Source organism: Sus scrofa, chromosome 4, assembly GCF_000003025.6.
Source record: "Sus scrofa isolate TJ Tabasco breed Duroc chromosome 4, Sscrofa11.1, whole genome shotgun sequence".
Taxonomy (NCBI): domain Eukaryota; kingdom Metazoa; phylum Chordata; class Mammalia; order Artiodactyla; family Suidae; genus Sus; species Sus scrofa.
In genome coordinates this window covers 25253834-25275126 of record NC_010446.5, presented here as the reverse complement: position 1 = coordinate 25275126, position 21293 = coordinate 25253834, and the positions used below count along the sequence as shown (strand labels likewise).

Genomic DNA, 21293 nt, shown 5'->3' with positions numbered 1-21293 from the left:
TTGGTGAGGATGTGGAGAAACTGTTACTGTACACATGTACATGTAAACATGTACACTGTTAGTGAGAATGTAAACCAATACAGTCACTATGGAAAACAATATGAATGCTGGCCGCAAAATTAAAAATAGACCTACCATATGATCCAGTAATTTCACTTCTGGGTATCTATCTGAAGAAAGCTAAAACACTAACCTGAAAAAATATATGTACTCCTATGTTCATTTCAGCATCATTTACAATAGCCAATGCATGGAAGCAACCTAAGTGCTCACTGATAGATGAATAGATAAAGAATATGTGATATATATATATATGGAGAGAGAAAGAGAGATATACATACATACACGTAAATAATGGAATAATATGCAGTCATAAAAAATAATAAAATCTTGCTGTTTATGACAACATGGATTTACCTAGAGGTATTATGCTAAGTGAAATAAGTTAGCAGAGAAAGACAACTACCATATTATTTCATTTATACGTGAAATATAAAAGAATGGACAAACTAAACAAAACAGAAACAGACTCAGTTACAGAGAACAAACTGGTATTTGCCAATTGGGAGCAGGATTCAGGGGTGGTTAAGATATACAAAAGGGGTTAAGAGGTACAAACTTCAAGTTATAACATGGGGATGTAATGTATATGGGATATAGTCAATAATATTGCAATAACTTTGGTCGCAGATGGTAGACTTATTGTGGTGACCATTTATATATGTATATATTGTGGTGACCATTTTATACACATAAAATCACTGATGTACATCTAAAATTAATATGATAGTATAGTCAATCATGCTCCTATTTAAAAATACACTCATGATAAGGACATTACTTCTAGATTTGTTTATGCTGAAAATAATATTTTAAATATTATAGCAGAAGTACTTCAACTTTGATGTCTATAAGGATTATGTGATAAGTCTATTAAAAGGTATATTTGGGGGTCCAAATCCCAGACATACTCATTAAAATAATTCAGATAAGGATCTAGAAGTCTACATTTTTAAACATGCACCAGATAACTGTGATGCAAATAAACCCCATTTTTGAGAAACATCGTATTAATAAATGAATTGCAAATCAAGGGGAGTTCCCTTCGTGGCGCAGCAGAAACAAATCCAACTAGGAACCATGAGGTTGCAGGTTCGATCCCTGGCCTTGCTCAGTGGGTTAAGGATCTGGTGTTGCTGTGAGCTGTGGTATAGGTTGAAGACGCAGCTCAGATCTGGCATTGCTGTGTCTGTGGCGTAGGCTGGCAGCTACAGCTCTGATTAGACCCCTAGCCTGGGAACCTCCATATGCAGCCCTCAAAAGACAAAAGCCAAAATAAAAGAAAAAGAAACTAAAAAGACAGGATAATCAAATGCAATATTGCAATATGTGACTTGACTGAATCCTGAAGAAAAAAGAAAAAAAAAAAAGGAATCGCAAATCTACAGCTATAAAAGGAATTCTGAGAGAAATAAGCTTTTGAGGTCATCACAGAGAAAACAATATACTTGTTTTGAAACATTGCTTCTTGTCACTAACAGAAGCAGATTATTAGAATGGGGAGTCAAGGACTAGGCAATAAATACATTTCCTAATATTTACCCTTTTCTCTATACATGTTCATTCTTTCAGCTCACATTAAGAACTTTTTGGTCTCAGATCTGGCTCAGATTTGTGAGTTTTTCATTGCTAACTACTTTGTCTCCAACTACTGATGAACTCTCCACTTGAGATCTTGATGGCTAGGTATGATTAAGTTCCAATAAATTATTAGCACCCACCAGTTTTCAGTACTGGTATTATTTTATGTGGGATCAACTGCATATTTCTTTTTTCAATCTATTTTAAAACTCTGAGGAGGCAAAGGTGCATGCAAAAATAAGGCTAATCATCCACTCTCCAATTTCATTCTAGGCCTCCATTTCCAATGGGCTCCTTTCTGGCAGTGTATTCTAAGTATTTGTGTTAGGCTTCATTGAAGAAGGACTAGTAAATGTACTACATGCAGGTTGATGATAATAACTAAGGTATTTACTAGGCTTCTTCTCTTGGTGGTAGTGGGAAGGATCAATGAAAAAAAAATGAGTAAAATTTCATAAAGACCTGATAGACTACATCAAGAAACAAACAGTGAGTACTTACACTTGGAGCACAGTCCTTGGGTCTCCAACTTCACCTCCATCACCAATTGTCAAGGTATCATAGCCAATCTCCAGATCAAATTCTTCAAAATTTATCTGGATAACCTAGCAGTAAACAAAAACAAATATCTCAAATATATCACATTATACAACAAAACCAAACAAAAAAGCAATGGCAGAAAAACATTTAAAGTGCACTTCAGATGTACTATATACCTATATATCTCTAGCTATCTATATATGAATTTCATTCTATAGCAAGAGATCATGTGAGACTATTCTTAAAGTTTAATAACTGTAATTATAATAAAATTTCATTTACTATAGTATATCTTCTGTAATAGTTTTTCTTTTTTGTCTTTTTTTTTTTTTTTTTTTTTTTGTCTTTTCTAGGGCCACACCCACAGCACATGGAGGTTCCCAGGCTAGGGATCCAATCGGAGCCACAGTTGCTGGCCTATAACAGCAACTCCAGATCCAAGCCACATCTGCGACCTACACCACAGCTCACGGCAACGCCAGATCCTTAACCCACTGAGCGAGGCCAGGGATCGAACCCACAACCTCATCATTTCTAGTTGGATTTGTTAACCACTGAGCCACAACGAGAACTCCTATAATAGTTTTTCAATGAAATGGTATGGCTTCTGTTTATAGGACACTCTTATTTGAGGCATTTGAATGCAAATCTATTTGAGAAAGCTTTTTAAAAAGTACATGTAGGTGGAGAGTGGTTTGTCATACACTTGCATATACTTTTATGACCAGAATGTAAAAACACAGAGTGTATTATTTCCATTAAATAGTAAAGCTTAAAAAATGTTAGAGATAGGAGTTCCCGTCGTGGCGCAGTGGTTAACGAATCCGACTAGGAACCATGAGGTTGCGGGTTCGGTCCCTGCCCTTGCTCAGTGGGTTAACGATCCGGCATTGCCGTGAGCTGTGGTGTAGGTTGCAGACGCGGCTTGGATCCCGTGTTGCTGTGGCTCTGGCGTAGGCCGGTGGCTACAGCTCCGATTCAACCCATGGCCTGGGAACCTCCATATGCCGCGGGAGCGGCCCAAGAAATAGCAACAACAACAACAAAAAGACAAAAAGACAAAAAAAAAAAAAAAAAAAGTTAGAGATAAATTTGCATCTAGATCACTAGATTTAAAGGCATCAAGTTTATTTTTCTGTATCTTTAAGTAATAGATTTCCTCTCATATATTTGCTGGCAAAATGGGGAGCACAATTCTTTGGGAGACACATTATTCAAAGACAATTTAATATTATTTGTTAACAAAATATACTCATGCACTCATTTACTTTTTATGTATCTATGTCAAAATTCATATTTAACTAAATTATAATTGTTAAACTAAGAACCAATATTAAAGAATACTATAATTAAGAATCTGTACAAGAAGACATTAAATATTGTCCTATTTAGAATCATGCCTTGAGCAAAAAATAATTTATAATAAAGTATTATTCAATAACAGAAAAGGTAAATGAATGCCTAAAGCTACCAATAGTACCAGAGGATAGTGAAAAAGGCTTTAACATTTTAAATTATTATTTAAAAACAATTTTATAATTATTTTTTACATTCGTATTTTAAAAAGAAATGATTTAAAGAAATGAGAGGTTTCATATCCTGACATTTTTAAGCTTTATAACAAAAAATATATTTTTGATTATGTCTATTTCTTGATTTTTTTTTTAAATCATCTTTTATTAGCATTGACCAAAGCAATTGTTTTGGTCGGGTTTAAACACGGAATATATAAAAACACTGAATTTACATGGCTAAAATTTAAAAAAATGTTTCCCTGTTCTACACTGAGTTAAATATAAGTGCTCTCAATTAATAACTGCCTGTTAATAGAGATTTAAGTTGTTTCCCACTTTTTCACTATTATAAGCAACATGGTTATGAGCAATATTAAAATTTTCTGGTTCAAATGTACAAGTATATCTCTATGTAATGTATGTACTTATAAGTGCAATCTCTGGATGAAGTAAAGCAAACATTTAAATTTATAATATTGTACCATATGGTTTGAAAAATATTTTACCAATTTAAATGCTCACAACTTATATACATTAGATTCTATTACTTCTACCAATCTATATGGTATAAAAATGATTTTTTGCATTGTTTTCATTTGTAACTAAGTTGCATATGTTTTCCTATATGCAATTTAATCATTTGTTTATGTTCCTTTTCTATAATTGACTTTTTGTATTTTGGCTGTTTTCCTTTTGGATTGCGTGTCTGCTTATTGCTGATTGCAGATATTCATATTCTTTTTTTTTTTCCATTTTTTTAGCCACACCCATAGCATATGGAAGTTCCAAGGCTAGGGATCAAATCTGAGCCACAGGTGCAACCTACACCATAACTGAGGTGATGCAGGATCCTTAATCTACTGTGCCAGGCCACAGAGAATCAAACCCATGCCACTGCAGAAACAACACTGGGTCCTTAACCTGCTGCACCACCGCAGAAACTCCAGGAATTCTTTACATCAATGATTCCCAATGTTTTCCTTTATAGCACACATAAAAAATAATAATATTTAAGATACAATGAGGTAACCAGATGAAGCAGGTTGCGATGGAAATGTTTTGGCCAGGTTCTTCCTTTCAGAGAGCAAAGATCTCTGTCTTAGTTCTACCTCTAACTCCTTCATAGCACACAATTCATTAAATACCATTGATCCTGGCTCACCAGTTGAGAAGGTCAGTTTTACATATTCTGGATACTAATCCATTACATGTTCTATGTGTTGCAATATTTTCTTCAAGTTTATAGTGTGCTTTTTCATTTTCTTTGTTAAATCTTTTGTTAGGAAGAAATTATTAGTACTACTAAGTAGGACTTATTAATATTTTATTTTTTATGTAACAAGTTTGCATTGCCTATGACATAAGGTCATAAAGACATTTTCTTCAAAACTTAAATTTTTGGCAATTCAATGTTAAAGAAAGTATGAAGTAGGTATCTGTGGTAGGTAAAATCCTAAGATGGCCTCCAAAATCCATGCCCTGCCCAAGATATTTGTTTTATGTTGCTGAATTTTGATTTGATATGCAAAATAGAAGACTAACAAAGCAATCCTTTCATTTTTTTTACTTCAATATGAATACAAAGCTGCCTCTATACTTTTAACTGAATAAAATACCCCAGCGATCTGCAAAATAAACTCTGACATATATTAAACTTCTATATATGATGATGTTGGTTTGGGGGCTCCAGATTCTGTTCTCTTGGTCACTTAGTATGTCTCTTAACTAACACAAATTGGCTTAATTATTATTTCTATAACATAAGACTTTGTAAGTTACATTCCTCATTTTTTCTATACATATCTTGAAAATCTTCATTATTGTTATTTTAAATGGTATATACGTTTATATTTTCAGCTGCTTTGCAGTTAGTATATTAAAATGAAATGTATTTTACATACTGATCTCTTATTTAGACAACTTAATAAGGCTTCCCTTTATTTAAAAACATTAGTAAATTATTTTTTGTTCTCAATAGAGCAAATATGTCTTCTGTAAATAACAATTTAAATTCTTGCTTTTCAAAAGTAATGCTTCCCTCATAATGTTAACTGCCTTGGATCTCTGGTATAATTTTAACTAGAATGGGTGATAAAGTTGGCCTCATTATATTATACCTTATTTAAAAGGGAATGCTTTTAATGTTTCACCATTAAGAATATTATTCAGGAGTTCCCGTCGTGGTGCAGTGGTTAATGAATCCGACTAGGAGCCATGAGGATACCGAGTTGCTGTGGCTCTGGTGTAGGCCAGCGGCTACAGCTCCAATTATACCCCTCGCCTGGGAACCTCCATATGCCGCTGGAGCAGTTCAAGAAAAGGCAAAAAGCCAAAAAAATTTAAAAAAAAAGTATTATTCAGGTAGATGTACTTTATACAGATAAGGAAGATTTCTTCTTTGACTTTCTTTTCTGGTTGAGTATCACAATTTTACTTGTGTCATCAAATAAGTTGATAAGTATACACTTCCATTTCTCACATAGCAGAGCTTCTATAAGTTAGAGAACTTTTTTGAAAGTTAAGTGAAACTATTTTTTTAAAAACATCTGAGACTCTTTCTTAGTGTGTAATAGTTGACTGTGTACTGCTTGTTTAATTTATTCTATAGTTGTAGAATTATCGAGGCTTTCTGCTTTTTTCCCCCTTGAGTTAATTAAAGTAGTTCAATTTTCCTAGAAACATGTCAATGATAGACCTATTTTCAGATTCTTACTCATACATTCACTTTGTTTCATTCTATGCTGTGTCTGTACTTTTGTCCTATTTATATTTCTAATATTGTATAAATGTGTCTTCTCTTTTTGTTTATAACTTTAATTGTGATAAATATATATATAAGAAAACAATTACTTTCAACTATTTTAAGTGTACAATTCAGTAGCATTAATTATATTCACAATGCTATGCAACCATCACCACTGTTTTTTTCTAAAGTTTTTCATCATAACAAATCAAAACTCTATCACCCTTAAGAAATAATTAATTCCCCAGTTCTCCCTTTCCCTCATTTCCTGGTAACATCTAACATACTTTCTGTGTCCACAAATTTGCATATTCTAGATATTTTATATAACTGGAATAATACAATATTTACCTTTTTGTGTCTGTTTTACTTCACTAAGTGAAGTCTTCAGGATTCATCTATATTTGTAACATGTATTGGAATTTCATTCCTTTTTATGTTTGAATAATAGCCCATTATTTGATTTAACCATAACTCTCTTATGGTCACTTGGGGTGTTTCTATCTTTTGTCTACAGTGAATATTGCTGTTATGAAGATTGGTATACAAGTATCCATTCAAATCTTTGTTTTCAACTATTGTGAATATATCTATGAGTGAAATTACTCGTGCATATATTTAATATTCTGGAGAACTGTCAAGCTGTTTTCCAGAGCTTCTGAACATCTTAAATTCCCACCAGCAATTTATGAGGGTTCTGATTTCTCCACATCCTCATCATGGGTTATTTTTCCATTTTGTCTTTATTATACCCATCCTAATAGATAAAAAGTGGTATCTCACTATGTATTTGAGTGAATCTCTAATCACTAAAGAAGTACTTATTAGCCATTTGTATATATTCTTTGGAGAACTATATATTCAAGTCTTTTACCCTTTTTATTTATTTTTACTTATTTTTCTGTAACCTCTTTTAAAACTAGGTCATTTTTTATGTTGCTGAGTTGTAGGAGCGGTTTACATATTCTAGATGTTAATTCCCTACCAGATATATTATCTGCAAATATTTTCTCCCATGTGTGGACTGTCCACTCTTGTGATAGTGTTCTTTGATGCCTTAAATATTTTAATAGAATGAGGTCCAATTTATCTATTTTTGTGTTGCCTATGCTTTTAGTGTCATATTTAAGAAGTCACTGAAAAACCCAAGATCATGCATTTTTTGTCTGTTTTTTTTTGATGAATTTTATAGTTTGAACTCAAATTTAGGGATCTTTTATCAATTTTGATTTAATTGTTGTATACAGTGCAAGTAAGGATCAAATTTCATTCTTCTGTATATGCCTATCCAATTTTCCAAGAATCATTTATTGAACCAACTACAGGCAAACTTTACCTTATTGCCCTTTGCTTTTATTGTGATTGGAAGATACTGTACTTCGTACAAACTGAAGGTTTGTGGCAAAACTGTGTTAAGCAAGTCTGTCAGCAACATTTCTCAATAGAATTTCCACACTTGGTGTCTTTGTGTCATGTTCTGATAATTCTCACAATATTTCACAATTTTTCATTATTATTATATTTGCTATGACGATCTGTGCTCAGTGACTTCTGATGTTACTTTGTAATGATATGGGGGAACCACAACCACATGCACATAAGACTACAAATTTAAATGATAAATGGTGTGTGTGTTCTAAACTGTTCCACAGGCTGATCCCCCATCTGTCTCCATCTCGGTGGGCCTCCCTATTCCCTGAGACAAGATAATATTGCAATTAGACCAACTAGTGACACCACACAACTTCTAAGTGTTCAACTCTAAAGAGTCCCATCTCTTTCACTTTTAATCAAAAGTTTAGAAATGATTAAGCTAAGTGAGACGGTATATCAAAAGTAAAGACAGGTCAAAAGTTATTCCTCTTGCACCAGACAGCCAATTTGTAAAGGAAAAAAAAAAAAGTTCTTAAAGGAAATTAAAAGTGCTTACTATAGTGAATAAACAAAGAAGAAAATAAATGTTAACTGCTGATGTAAAGTTTTAGCGGTCTGGATATAATTTCAAACCAGTCACAACACTCTCCTAAGCCAAAACCTAATTCAGAATAAGGCCCGAACCCTCTTCAATCTGTGAAGGCTCAGAGAGTTAGTAAATTATAAAGAAAATCTGAAGCTCGCAGAGATTACTCTATGAGGTTTAAGGAAAAAAGTCATCTTCATAACATAAAGAGACTATCTTTTCTCCATTATATATTCTTACCTCTTTGTCATAGACTAATTGACCATAGGTGTGTTGGTTTATTTCTGGATTTACCATCTTATTCCACTGACCTATATTTCTGTTTTTGTGCTAGTACCCTATTGTTTTAATGATTTTACCTTTGTAGTATAGTCTAAAGCCAGGGACCTTGTTTCCTCCAGCTCTGTTTTTCTTTCTCAGGATTTTTTGGCTATTCAAGGTCTTTTGCGTTTCCATAAAAATTTTTAATCTCAAACAACCTAACTCTATACCTAAAGCAACTAGAGAAAGAAGTTAATAGAAGGAAATAAATCATAAAGTTCAGAGCATAAATAAATGAAATAGAGACAAAGACAACAATAGAAAAAAAATCAATGAAATTAAAATCTGGTACACTTGAAAAACAAAATCTATAAACCTTTAGCCAGAATCATCAAAAAGATGGGAGGAGGCTCAAATCAATAAAATGGAAAATGACAAGGAAAACTTAAAATTGACTCCACAGAAGAACAAAGGATTATAAGAGACTACTACAAGAAACCAAATGCCAATAAAATGGCAACCTAGATGAAAGGAATAAATCCTTAGAAAGATGCAAACTTCCATGTCTGAACCAGGAAGAATCAAAAATATGAACAGACAAATCACCACAAATATGGAAATTGAAACTGTGATTTTTTTAAAAAACTTCCAATAATAAAAAGTCCAGGACAAGATGTCTTCATAGGTAAATTATATCAAACATTTAGAGAAGCATTAACATCTATCCTTACGAAAATCTTCCAAAAATTGCACAGGAAGAACACTCTTAAATTCACCTATGAGGCCACCATCACCCTGAAATCAAAACCAGACAAAGATAGCACAAAAAAATAAAATTACAGGCCAATACCACTGATAAACATAGGTGCAAAAATCCTCAACAAAATACTAGCAAACCCATCCAAAAATATGCTAAAAGGATCATACAGCATGATCAAGTGGGATTTACACCAAGAATCAAGAATTCTACAATATTCACAAATCAATCACTGTGATATGCCACATTAAGAAATTAAAGAATAAAAACCAGGAGTTCTCATTATGGTTCAGTGGTAATGAACCTGACTAGTACCCATGAGGACAGGGTTTGATGCCTGTCCCCACTCAGTGGGCTAAGGAGTTGGCGTTGATGTCAGGTGCAGTGTAGGTCACAGCTGTGGCTCAGATCTGTTGTTGCCGTGGCTGGGGTGTAGGTCAGCAGCTGAAGCTGTTTTCAACCCCTGCTCTGGAACTTCCATATGTGGCAGATGTGACCCTAACAAATATAAAATAAAATAAAAAATACAAAAATAAAGAAATTAAAATCATATGATCATCTCAATAGATGCAGAAAAACTTTTGACAAAATTCAACACCCATTTATAATAAAACCTCTCCCAAAAGTGGGCATGGAATATAGCTTATTATGTTGACATAAGAAGTCATATATGTCAAACCTATAGCTAATATCATTCTCAATGGTAAAAAGCTGAAAGTATTTTCTTTAAGTATTTCCAGGAACATGACAAGGATGTACACTCTATTTTACTCAACTTTTTGAGAGTCCTAGCAACAGCAATCAGAGAAGAAAAAAAAATGAAAAGAATCCAAGTTGAAAAGGAAGTAGTAAAATTCACTGTTCAGAGATGACATGATATTATACATAGAACACACTAAAGATGCTACCCGAAAACTATTAAAGCTTATCAATTAATCTGGTAAAGTTGCAGGATGCAAAATCAAAAAACAGAAATCTCTTTTATTCCTATACACTAACAATGAAAGATCAGTCAGAAAAATTAAGGAAACAATCCTATTTACCACTGAATCAAAAAGAATAAAATATTGAGGAATTGCCTATGTAAAGAGGCAAAAGACCTATTCTTTGAAAACTATAAGACACTTATGAAGGAAATCTAAGATGATAGGCACAGATGGAAAGATATACCCTGTTCCTGGGTTGGAAGAATCAGTATTATCAAAATGACTATACTACCCAAGGCAGTCTAATGATTCAATGCAATCTCTACCAAATTACCAATGTCATCTTTAACAGAACTTGACTGACATTTTTCTAGGATTTCTTATACTACATGATGAGTAACTTTTCACTTTTGTCTTTACCTTTCAACAATCTGACTGGAGTGTTTAGGGATGGATCTCTTTGAATTTATCTTTTGGTTTGTTGAGCTTCCTGGATGTGTAGATTTGTCTCTCTTTCAAATTCGTATACTTTGGGGCCAAATATTCTTCTATATTCAAATATTCTTTCTATATTTTATTTCAAATTTCTCCTCCTGAGACTCTCATAATACATCCGTTGTCCATTTGATCATGTCCCATAGGACCATTAGGTTCCTTTCACTTTTTCTTTTTTCTTTTTTTTCTGTTCTTAATACTGAATAATTTTAATTGAAATCTCTTCAAGTTTACTAATTTTGTCCTTCTGATGACCAAAGCTGCTACCAAAACCCTCTAGTTTTTTTTAACTTTATTACATTTTAAAATTCCAGCATTTCTATTTTGTTTATTTTTAATATTTCTATTTCTTTATTGATATTCTTATTTTATTCATATGTCATTTTCATGGTCCTCTTTTTTTTTTTTTTTTTTTTTTTGGTCCATGCCCTTTGAGCATAATTAATGAAGTTGTTTAACATTTTTGTCTAGTACATTTGATGACTGTATGTCTTCAGGGATGTTTCCTGTAAACTAATTTTGTTCCTTTGAATGGCCATACTATTCTGTTTCTTTGCATATTTTGTGATTTCCTTATTGTTGCTAAAAACTAGATTTTTGAATATTATAATGTGGTATTTCTGAAAATCAGATTCTCCCCCTTCCCCAGAGTTTACTTTTTTTTTTTTTGATTTTTGAAGACGTGTCTATATAATGTTTTAACTGGAGTTTCTTTAAGTTCAAAAATATACCCATGTTTGGACTGCTATAACAAAACACAATAAACTAAGTGGTTTGTAAACAAAAGACATTTATTTTGTCTCAGTTCTCAAGGCTGGCAAGTCCCTGGATGCTTTAGTGTATGGTGAAAGCAAGCTTCCTGTTTCATAGGAGGCCAACTTTTTGTTGTAGCCTAACATGGCAGAAGGTTCTAGGGAGCCCTTTGGAGTCTCTTTTATAAGAACACAAATCCTGTTCATGAGGTTTCCACCCTCAGGACCTCCTCCCAAAAGACGCATTTTCTAATATTATATTGAGCTTTAGGATTCTGAAGGGACAGAAGCATTCAGAACAAAGCAAGACCTCTTCCAGTTTTTGAGGATTGTCTCAATACTGAGTTACTCAGTATTAAAGCCAGTATTAGAGTAACTTGCTGCTGCACTAAGCCTATAGATCAGATAGTGGTGAAAACTTAGTGTCTTAGTGTCTTTACATGTCTTTCTGAGCACGTGTCTTGCGACGGGCACACATGACTTTTAAAAATCTGTCATATACTGGAGGCCTAGGGCCTTTTTTTTTTTTTTTTGGCTGCCTTGCAGCTTATGGAGTTCCTGGGCCAGGGATCAGATCCAAGCCATAGTTGTGACCTTTGCCAGCTATGGGAATGTCAGATCCTTTAACCCACTGTGCTGGTCAGGGATCAAACTTGCGTACTGGCACTGCAGAGCTTCCAGTGGGAACTCCCGGAGTGCTTCTGAATGCCCTAATTTCCAGCAGAAACTCTGTTTGTTAATTCTAGTAACTTACTCATGGTGGATTGCTTACCTATGTCTTTAGTCATACTTTATAGTAAACACATTTTTATTGGGGCTTAAACTCTGAGAACTCTGAAGGTCTTAAACTGGGTATAATTTCATTCATTTTCTGCTAACTGGATCCAAGTGTTACTACCAAGCTGGTGCCAATCTAACATTCTTTGAGGCTTTCAACTAAATCCTAAAGTTTCAAGTTCAGCTTCTTGTTGATCCAAGGAGACGGGGCCCCAGTTTTAGTCTCTAATTCCAGGGAGTTATTGTCATTTGCCAAAAGGAAAATCAAGCTTTCTTTCCATTTCATCTCCAAATACCTTTCCATTCAATCTCCTACTTTCATTTCAGTTCATGATTCTGTTATTACATATGTGTAATTGTACTTGTGTTTTTATATTATGTGTGCATAGTCTTATAGACATCGTTTACTTTATTGTGAACCAACAATGCACTGAAAAATGTGTTTCTTCTATTTCAGTGGGAGGACACTTCAAAGTACCTCATCTGGCACCCTTTCAAAAGTGAAATCACATGACCCATTTTACCACAAGCCATTTCACAACAGATCCACGAGTGCACTCATTTTAAATCAGGACATGTCTTCTATTATATGGCTTTAAAAGCCTAATAGGCTAGCAGATACAAATTAGGAATCTAATAAGTGACTGATAGTTGATTGCTAATTCTATGCCAAACCCTTATTGTTTAATCATGTCCTAAAAAATATGGACACCCATTTAATGGTAGATTTTATTTTGCTTGAATTGTAACTTAGAGTTATGCATGTATATATGCAACAATAAGAACTCTATTTCATTTTAAATTAAGTGATGAATTAATTACTAACTAATCCATATACTTTCAGATAACCACTTAACCACTGAGCTGTCACTGAAATTTTAGACACTTATAATTCTTGAACAATTTCAATGACACCCAACCACTGAGAAGCTAGAATAGCCAGATAGAATTGGTAGAACATATTCATTTTAATTTGATTCTTGGAGGCTTAGTTTAAACTTGATTAGTGGACTAGTTCTTTAGAAGTAAAATCAATGCATTAAAAGAATAAAACTGCCTTGGTCAAATCTGGAGACATTAATATAAATAAAGCATCAGAGCAAAACTCAAAAATGTTATATTGAGATGTTTCCAAAAGAAAAAAAAAATAGTAGAATGTATAAGGTAATTTGTAAAAACAAAAAGAAAATAAAATATTTTTGTTCACACTAGAATGTAATAAATAACATCAAGAGTATGAGGGAGTTCCCCTCGTGGCTCAGTGGTAATGCCCCAACTAGTATCCATGAAGACGTGAGTTTGATCCCTGGCTTTACTCAGTGGTAATGAAAGGGGTGGACTGTGGCAGAAACTATCGATTGCCTATCCAACAGCCACTTGTTCACTCCAGACATTTTTCTTCTGAACGGGACATTGATTTTGTTCAGCTTCATAACTTCCTATGTTATCCTCATGTTTTAGGGACTGCTGATCTCATATCAAGTTTCATGGAATGTGTCCTGAGTATATGTCAATCTTAGCAGTACTATTTTGAATGTCAGGGATAAGATAAGATATTAGTAGGTGACCTAATTCTGGTCAATGGAAGGTGAGGAGCAATATTTCAGGGGCCTTTTGGGAAAATATTTCTTGGTGCTCAATGAAATACAAAGAATCAATCCTCTTTGGTGCTGACTGGATATGGATGTATTGATTAAAGCCATGGCAGTCATCTCGCATTACATAGTTTGAGGATAAACTATGGAGATGCCTAGAGCCAAGAGAGGGATGTTTTTTAATCTATGCTTGAGGCTTGCATACCTCTGGACAGTATGTTGTGCTAAATAATGCACTTCCATATTATTTAAACAATAGTTTCTCTATACTTAAACTGAAAACATTCTAGTGGATAAATAGATATAATCAATTCTAAGTTTAAAAAATATGCCTTGCCAGTAATTTGACTGTGTTTATCTGGCTAACAGTGATGGAACTAAATTCAATCTCAGGCTTGCCTAATACCACAGTCCAAGTGCTCAAATATCACACTATTCTGAGTTTGCACAGCACAGGTCTGCAATTTAGGAAATACTTTCTGTCTACCAAACACCTGATATATAATAATGTAATTTCTAAATAAATTCTTTGATGTTGCACATGTGTCTCATGTATTAAAAAGTGATGGTAAGGGAAGATAATTTCTGATATCTGAAAAGTAACGAATATTACATCAATTGTGGGAAAAATATAGGAAACATGAATTGCTACAAGTTATTCATCTTCCACAATAAACTGTATTTTTGCATCAAATTAATTCTGAAATCTGATGACATTTCTCAGTATTTCTCTAGCTGTACTCTAGTTGCATAGGACAATTTTTACCAAAATGACAAGCACCACACTCAATGAACATTTGATGTTATTTAACTAAATAAATTAATGATGCTTTAATATGAATACCAAGCTATTCACATTAGTGAGACAGAATAATATAAAGTCACAGGCAAAACTAGGGTTTAAGTCTCATCTCTGTCACAGAATGTTATGTTATTTGGGGGAAGTTTCATAACTATAAAAGAGTATTTATAATTCATAATTCCTAAGGTTGAAGTAGGTATTGAATTAAACAGAATTTGTAAAACAGAACACAATGTGATTGTTATATAGTAGGCCTTCAATAAACGACAGTTATTATTAGCTATGTTAAGCTAATCATCATAAATTTTACATCTGTTCACAATGGATCTTAAGGATGAAGTTTTTTTTTTTTTTTTTTTTTTTTTTTTGCACCCACACTATGATTCAAAAAGTAAAGTTCCCTCTTCAAAATCTATGCTGGAAGTAGCTTTTCTCTATTATGTTCATTTCAGAATGACTCTAATTCACTTTGTTATCAACAAGTATATTTCCTACCAGATGATGAAATCCCAAATTTACAATATAGGCATAATTACAAAATATATATAAATGTAAGCTTTGCATACAAAGTTTAAGGTATGCAATGCCATATTACACAATCAGTTTGACACCTCATTAAAGCACTTCTCTTTCCATATACTTCCCAGACTTTGGTGACCATAATTCAATTTGGAGACAAGACATAAACAAGATAAATATAATACCCTGTGTTAAGTGCTTTGGGATGTGGACACACAGGGTTACATGGGAGCAGGGATGAGATCTGCCCAATTCAGTTAAACAGTAAAGTGAAAAGATTTCCTTAAGGTGAAAATCCCCAGGCAGTGCAAAGGAAAGATGGGAACTGGGGAAGAACATTGTAGGGGAGAGTATGAAAAATGGTACAGTGGAAAGAAAAATGTTTTTGTTTTTATAATGCCTACTGTGAAACAAGACATTATGAAAAGGAAGACTAAATATGAAGGTAGGAACTACATCATGTTAAGGACTTTGAACTTTATCTTATAAATGAGGAACAGTAAAAAAGGGTTTTGAGCAGAGCGTTAGGATTTTAGTTACTTTTCATGTGCTTACTTCGGCAGCAGGAACATCTGGATTTGAAGAGGAAGAGTTAGAGAAACTGAGGACCTAAACTTGAGCTATGAAATAGGGGTGGAGAAGAGTAGACCCAATCTAGAATTTTTACCCCAACTAAAAATTATTGTGGTCATTTTCCCCTTTTCTCTTTTCATACATATAGAAGCACTAGTCAAAAGCCCATTCAAAAAAATCCATGCCACACAAGACTATTTTATCAAATATTATGGGTATAATCTAACTCAGACAAAGCAGAATATGCAACACATTTGTTAAAAATCACATATTTCAGAATAATCCTAAGATTTGACTGTTTTGTGATATGTATTATGTATGATACGTATTACATGTGCATATGGAAAATTAGTATTAAATTACTGTTTAATTAGTAATCATTCTAATTTGCCTATTTTTGGAGAAAAATATACAAAGGCATATTTATATTAAATTTGTGGGAGTTCCCGTCCTGGCGCAGTGGTTAACAAATCCGACTAGGAACCATGAGGTTGAGGGTTCGGTCCCTGCCCTTGCTTAGTGGGTTAAGGATCTGGCCTTGCCATGAGCTGTGGTGTAGGTCACAGACACTGCTTGGATCCCGCATTGCTGTGGCTCTGGCGTAGGCCAGCGGCTACAGCTCCGATTGGACCCCTAGCCTGGGAACCTCCATATGCCGCGGGAGCGGCCCAAAGAAATAGCAAAAAAAACCCCGAAACAAACAAAAAATTTGTGAAACAAGTACATATTGTAATATATAAAAGGCTTAAATGTGACTCATACCAATGTAACATATTTGCAAGTAATCTCATTTTAGAGGAATAAATTAATCTTTCATATTCTAAAGGATTATACACTCTACTATTACACTTATATATTTTATTACAGAAGATACATCCCAAGACTCTGGACTAGGCCATTCTAAAATGAGAAGTGTCAGTCTAGAGAATTCTCTACGTTCATCCACTTTGGTGCCAGCATCAGGTTAATAGTTTCAGTTCTTACAAAGCTTCATATTTTAGAGACAGAGGAGGAGATGTGAGATATTGATGGAATGATAAAACCTTTCAGCTTTGTTTTATTTTTCTATGCTTTTCGTATCTGTGCACTGGTCTTCCCCTTTAGGGGATCACTGGTATGTAACAATGACAGATTAAATACAGCACTACAAATGTTTCACTGAAGGGAAGAAACTACATAAAATGAAACATGCATCAAATATTAAATCTATAATATAACACTACAAAGCCATTGGTTCTTTTCTGTCATTTATTCATGCTTAGCTACTGGAGGATATAATTTAAATTTCATAGTACATATAAATGATCAACCTGAAGTTACAGATTTTGAAGAAAATGCTTGCAGATATTGTTATTGGTTTTAGGATGACATTCATTACAAATTTGTGTCTGTTACCTTGTATATATCAAAAACTTTTTAAAACAAATCTGTGTGGTTCATTAAATTAATTTGATAAAAAGTACTATTTTGCCAGTTTTGTCCCTCATTAATAGTGAAGTCAGCCTGATCCAGGATATCTATCTCTCCCTTTATTCATCTATATCTTTATTTATTTATTTTTTTTTTTTTTACAGAGAATCTTTGGCTTGAAGCTTTATTTTAAAAAATGAGATTAGTTTAAAGTAAACAAACATACACCATGCTAGTGAGACTCAGATACTGTGGGCTCTTATATACAATGAGGCATACAGTGCTTCCTCAGTTTATCCTTATTATTTTCCTTATAGTACCAAAGAGGAAGGATGCAAGATATTAGCTTGTCAATTCATGGTCTTCATTTACTTTTGCGTATGTAATTTCTTCAAGTATTATTAATTAATACATCTTTTGGAAGACTTTGTTTACCACCAAAATTATCTTTTTGAGTAAGTAATTTATGTAGAAGCCCAAGAATTTAGGGTGTAAGAGGGATTATTTGCCATTGAACCTATTGCTTGCGACAGCTATCCAGGAAGAAAGAATCCTGGCCCATGAATGAATATTCTTTGCAGCAAGTGGTTAGAATAAGAGTAGGGAGAGGTAGTTATACTATTGTTTCCTGTTCTATGAACTGCACTTCAATTAATAAGCCTCTATTTTAAATTTTGGATGTTATATTGAAACAAAAATCAGATAATGTTAAGTCCTCTACCTAAAAACTCCTAATTAATTCATTTATAAATTTTTATTTAGAGCTTACACTTTACCAGCACTATCCTAGTGCTGGGTATACAAACTTTCCTCCCTTCATCAGGGAATTATAAAAAAGATAGAAAAGGAGCATATGACATAACGTCATATGACATGAGGTCTTCAAATACCAGTAAGTGTTATAAGGTGCTGTTAAAAAAAACGATCCAAGGAGTTGTAACCTAGGTGGTCAGTGATTCAGTGGAGAGAAGGTGACATTTAAGAGATATATGTATGAAGAAAGAGTGTAATTGTTTAGGCCATGCTCTTCATTACATTTTTGGATGAATCTCAGAGGGCCCTGTGTGCTTCGGACTTTCTTCACCTCCATAGCCTCCATTTCTTTCATTCTTCTCCTTACCCACCATGCCATAACACCCTACCCATCTTTTTAGTTTCTAGAAGACATTAGTACTTTACAAATACTTTTCCTTCTGCCTACTCTCATGTTTGATTGCTAGTCCCCTGTCATTCTTCAATACTGGATTAAATCTCATTTGTTCAGAAAGGTCTTCACTGACCGTTCTAAGCAGCCTCCTTTTTATTCCACCCAGAGTGTTTCCTTCAAATTGTGACTTGTTATAACTTCAGATTTTGCTCCTTCCCTTCTATCCTTTCTTCTGTTATCATACAGTGTGAGTGGTTTTGCTGTTAGGTCAGGAGGGGACTGAAATTCAAGGAAGATATGTAATATTGAACAAAGGGATTAGACAGACTTGTACCCTTTGATGATATGTAACCGCTGTGACTCTGGTTGTATGAGAATTATGAGAATAATTAAATCATCCCAGTGACTTTCCTCTACACTGGTTAGAGATTCCAGAAGTTCCAAGAGCTATAATACTATGAATAGAAAGTGCTAGATACAATACTGCACTCCTCTCTCCACACCACCTAGCTACAGCTGTTGCTGAGAGGCTGGGCAGCTGAGGGGGAAAAAAAAAATATGTCCCAGAATGATGACCATGGCTCTTACTGATTCCTCCAAGGTTGTCATTAAGATAACCTACTTTGCAGTAAAATATCTCGGGGTCAGGAAGCAAAAGCTCACAGCTCTCTCCAGTTCCTTTTTTCAAACTTTCTTGGCATAAGCCTATTCTGACTTTTTAGAAACATCTGCTGATGGCTCCCAATGACTAATATCAGCAGGGAGTCTCCACAAGGATCCTCCAATTTCTTAAATGTGTGAGAGCATGTGTTATCTGCACAGTGGGAAGCTAAGATCAAACACTGATAGAGGCATTATGCCTCATCACACTGTGGGCATGTGGTGGTAGTAGTGGTGATAGTGATGGTGATAGTGGTAGTACTAGTCACAATAGGAGGAGTAATAGTAATATCATTATTGATAACATTTCTTGAATAAGTACTGTATTCCAGACAGTATTCTAAGCACATGGTGTATGTTATCTCATATAATCCTTCCAAAAGCCCTATGAGGAAGGCATTATTATCTTTATTTTATAGTTTAGAAAACGAAAGCCTAAATAAGTTTATTTTTTGGTGGTGATCTGTGATTAATTATAGCATTATGCAATAGGTATATCTGCATACACACAGATACTTTTTTTTTTTTTTTTTTTTTTGTCTTTTTTGTTGTTGTTGTTGTTGTTGTTGCTATTTCTTGGGCCGCTCCCGCGGCATATGGAGGTTCCCAGGCTAGGGGTTGAATCGGAGCTGTAACCACCGGCCTACGCCAGAGCCACAGCAATGCGGGATCCGAGCCGCGTCTGCAACCTACACCACAGCTCACGGCAACGCCGGATCGTTAACCCACTGAGCAAGGGCAGGGACCGAACCCGCAACCTCATGGTTCCTAGTCGGATTCGTTAACCACTGCGCCACGACGGGAACTCCCAGATACTTTTTATATTTGCATATATCATCAAAATATATGGTATAACTTGTTAGCACATAATAAAATTGATCTGAGATGTAACCAATATTTTAAAAATAAATAGATTACAAAATAGAGAAATGCATTCATGTGGTAAGGGAACATTGTTTTGTAGCATTATGTTGTGTGTGTGCATGTGTTTGTAGTGTGTGTGTGTGAACCGGACCACAATGTAAAATATAATTCTAACTGTAGGTCATAGTTGAAAAACCTTGGATTTTTATAGGATATCTTAAAATCGATGTTAAGTCAACAGATCAAAAATTAATGTCCTCAAATCAGCTATTTAATAAAAATAGCAAAGCAAGGAAATATATCTTCCTTAGAAAATAAACTGGATTATTTTAGAGAGAAATATGAGATAAAAGTCTGGCGGATTGGTTAAGATAAACAAGGAGAAATGTGATGACCTCTGTGAAACTTCAGGTAACTCAGTGGTGAAATGAATTAACCTTAGCAAAGTAGACATCTTATAGACAAAGAGATGATTACACTTACTGGCAAATATAGGTAATTACCATGACACAAAAGATTTATCTCTCAATGCAAGATAATATAATGTTTGTTCCAAACTTTATAATGAATTTGCTTTATGCTCATTTTTGTATAAGATATTCCATGTCTTAGTGTGAGACATGTTATTGTAAATAACACACATATTATAAAGTACATAGCATTGACCTTGGCTACTGAAGTGATCTTAGACAAATTATTTAGTCTCTTTGTTAAAGGTAGATATAAAATTATTTACCTATTAGGGGAAATTTAAGGATTAAATAATTCATGAAAAGCGCTAGGAGTAGTGCCTGATATGTTTCTGAATAACCAATAAATGTAAATTTAATTTTTTAAGTAGTTCATTTAAAAAAAATTCTCAACAATTCATAATCTGCACACCAAAGTTATTCAGTAAATAAATATTTGTTGAATTGAACTGAATTGACAACACAAGTTACATGAATAATGCAAAGTCTTTCTGCAGGTAAAAAGTTAGATTTAGTGATTTTCCCATTTATACAGTAAGTTTAGGGGAGAGCAGACCTCGGATGTTATTTCTTACAATTCATAAATCAGGGCTCTCTAATGAGGCAAGTATAATCAAGCACTGAGTTGATTTTTAAAACAACTCTGCCGCTCTTAGAATTTTATTTTATGAACATAAAACCCCAAACATTGTGGAAAATAGTATACAATGTATCTAATAGCAATGAGCTAATGCTTTTAAAGTACTTTACTAACTACTCTGAATGCATTACCTCATTCACTTCTCATAACACTGTAAAATACATGATATTATTATTCACATTTTATAGATATACTGAATTTCAGAGAGGTTAAATAATTTTATCAAAGTTATTAGTAAATTCTAAGT

General features: G+C 33.8%; 1 protein-coding gene across 6 annotated transcripts in view; it reads right to left on the bottom strand.

Annotated features, from left to right (window-relative positions):
* The window catches only part of CSMD3 (CUB and Sushi multiple domains 3), a 1223593-nt gene that overhangs the window by 596330 nt on the left and 605970 nt on the right, over positions 1 to 21293 (bottom strand). For all 6 annotated transcript variants that reach the window (XM_021090582.1, XM_021090583.1, XM_021090584.1 and 3 more), the window contains one exon: positions 2143 to 2246. In XM_021090582.1, the coding sequence (XP_020946241.1) occupies positions 2143 to 2246 (104 nt within the window). The remainder of the gene's footprint in view (positions 1 to 2142; positions 2247 to 21293) is intronic.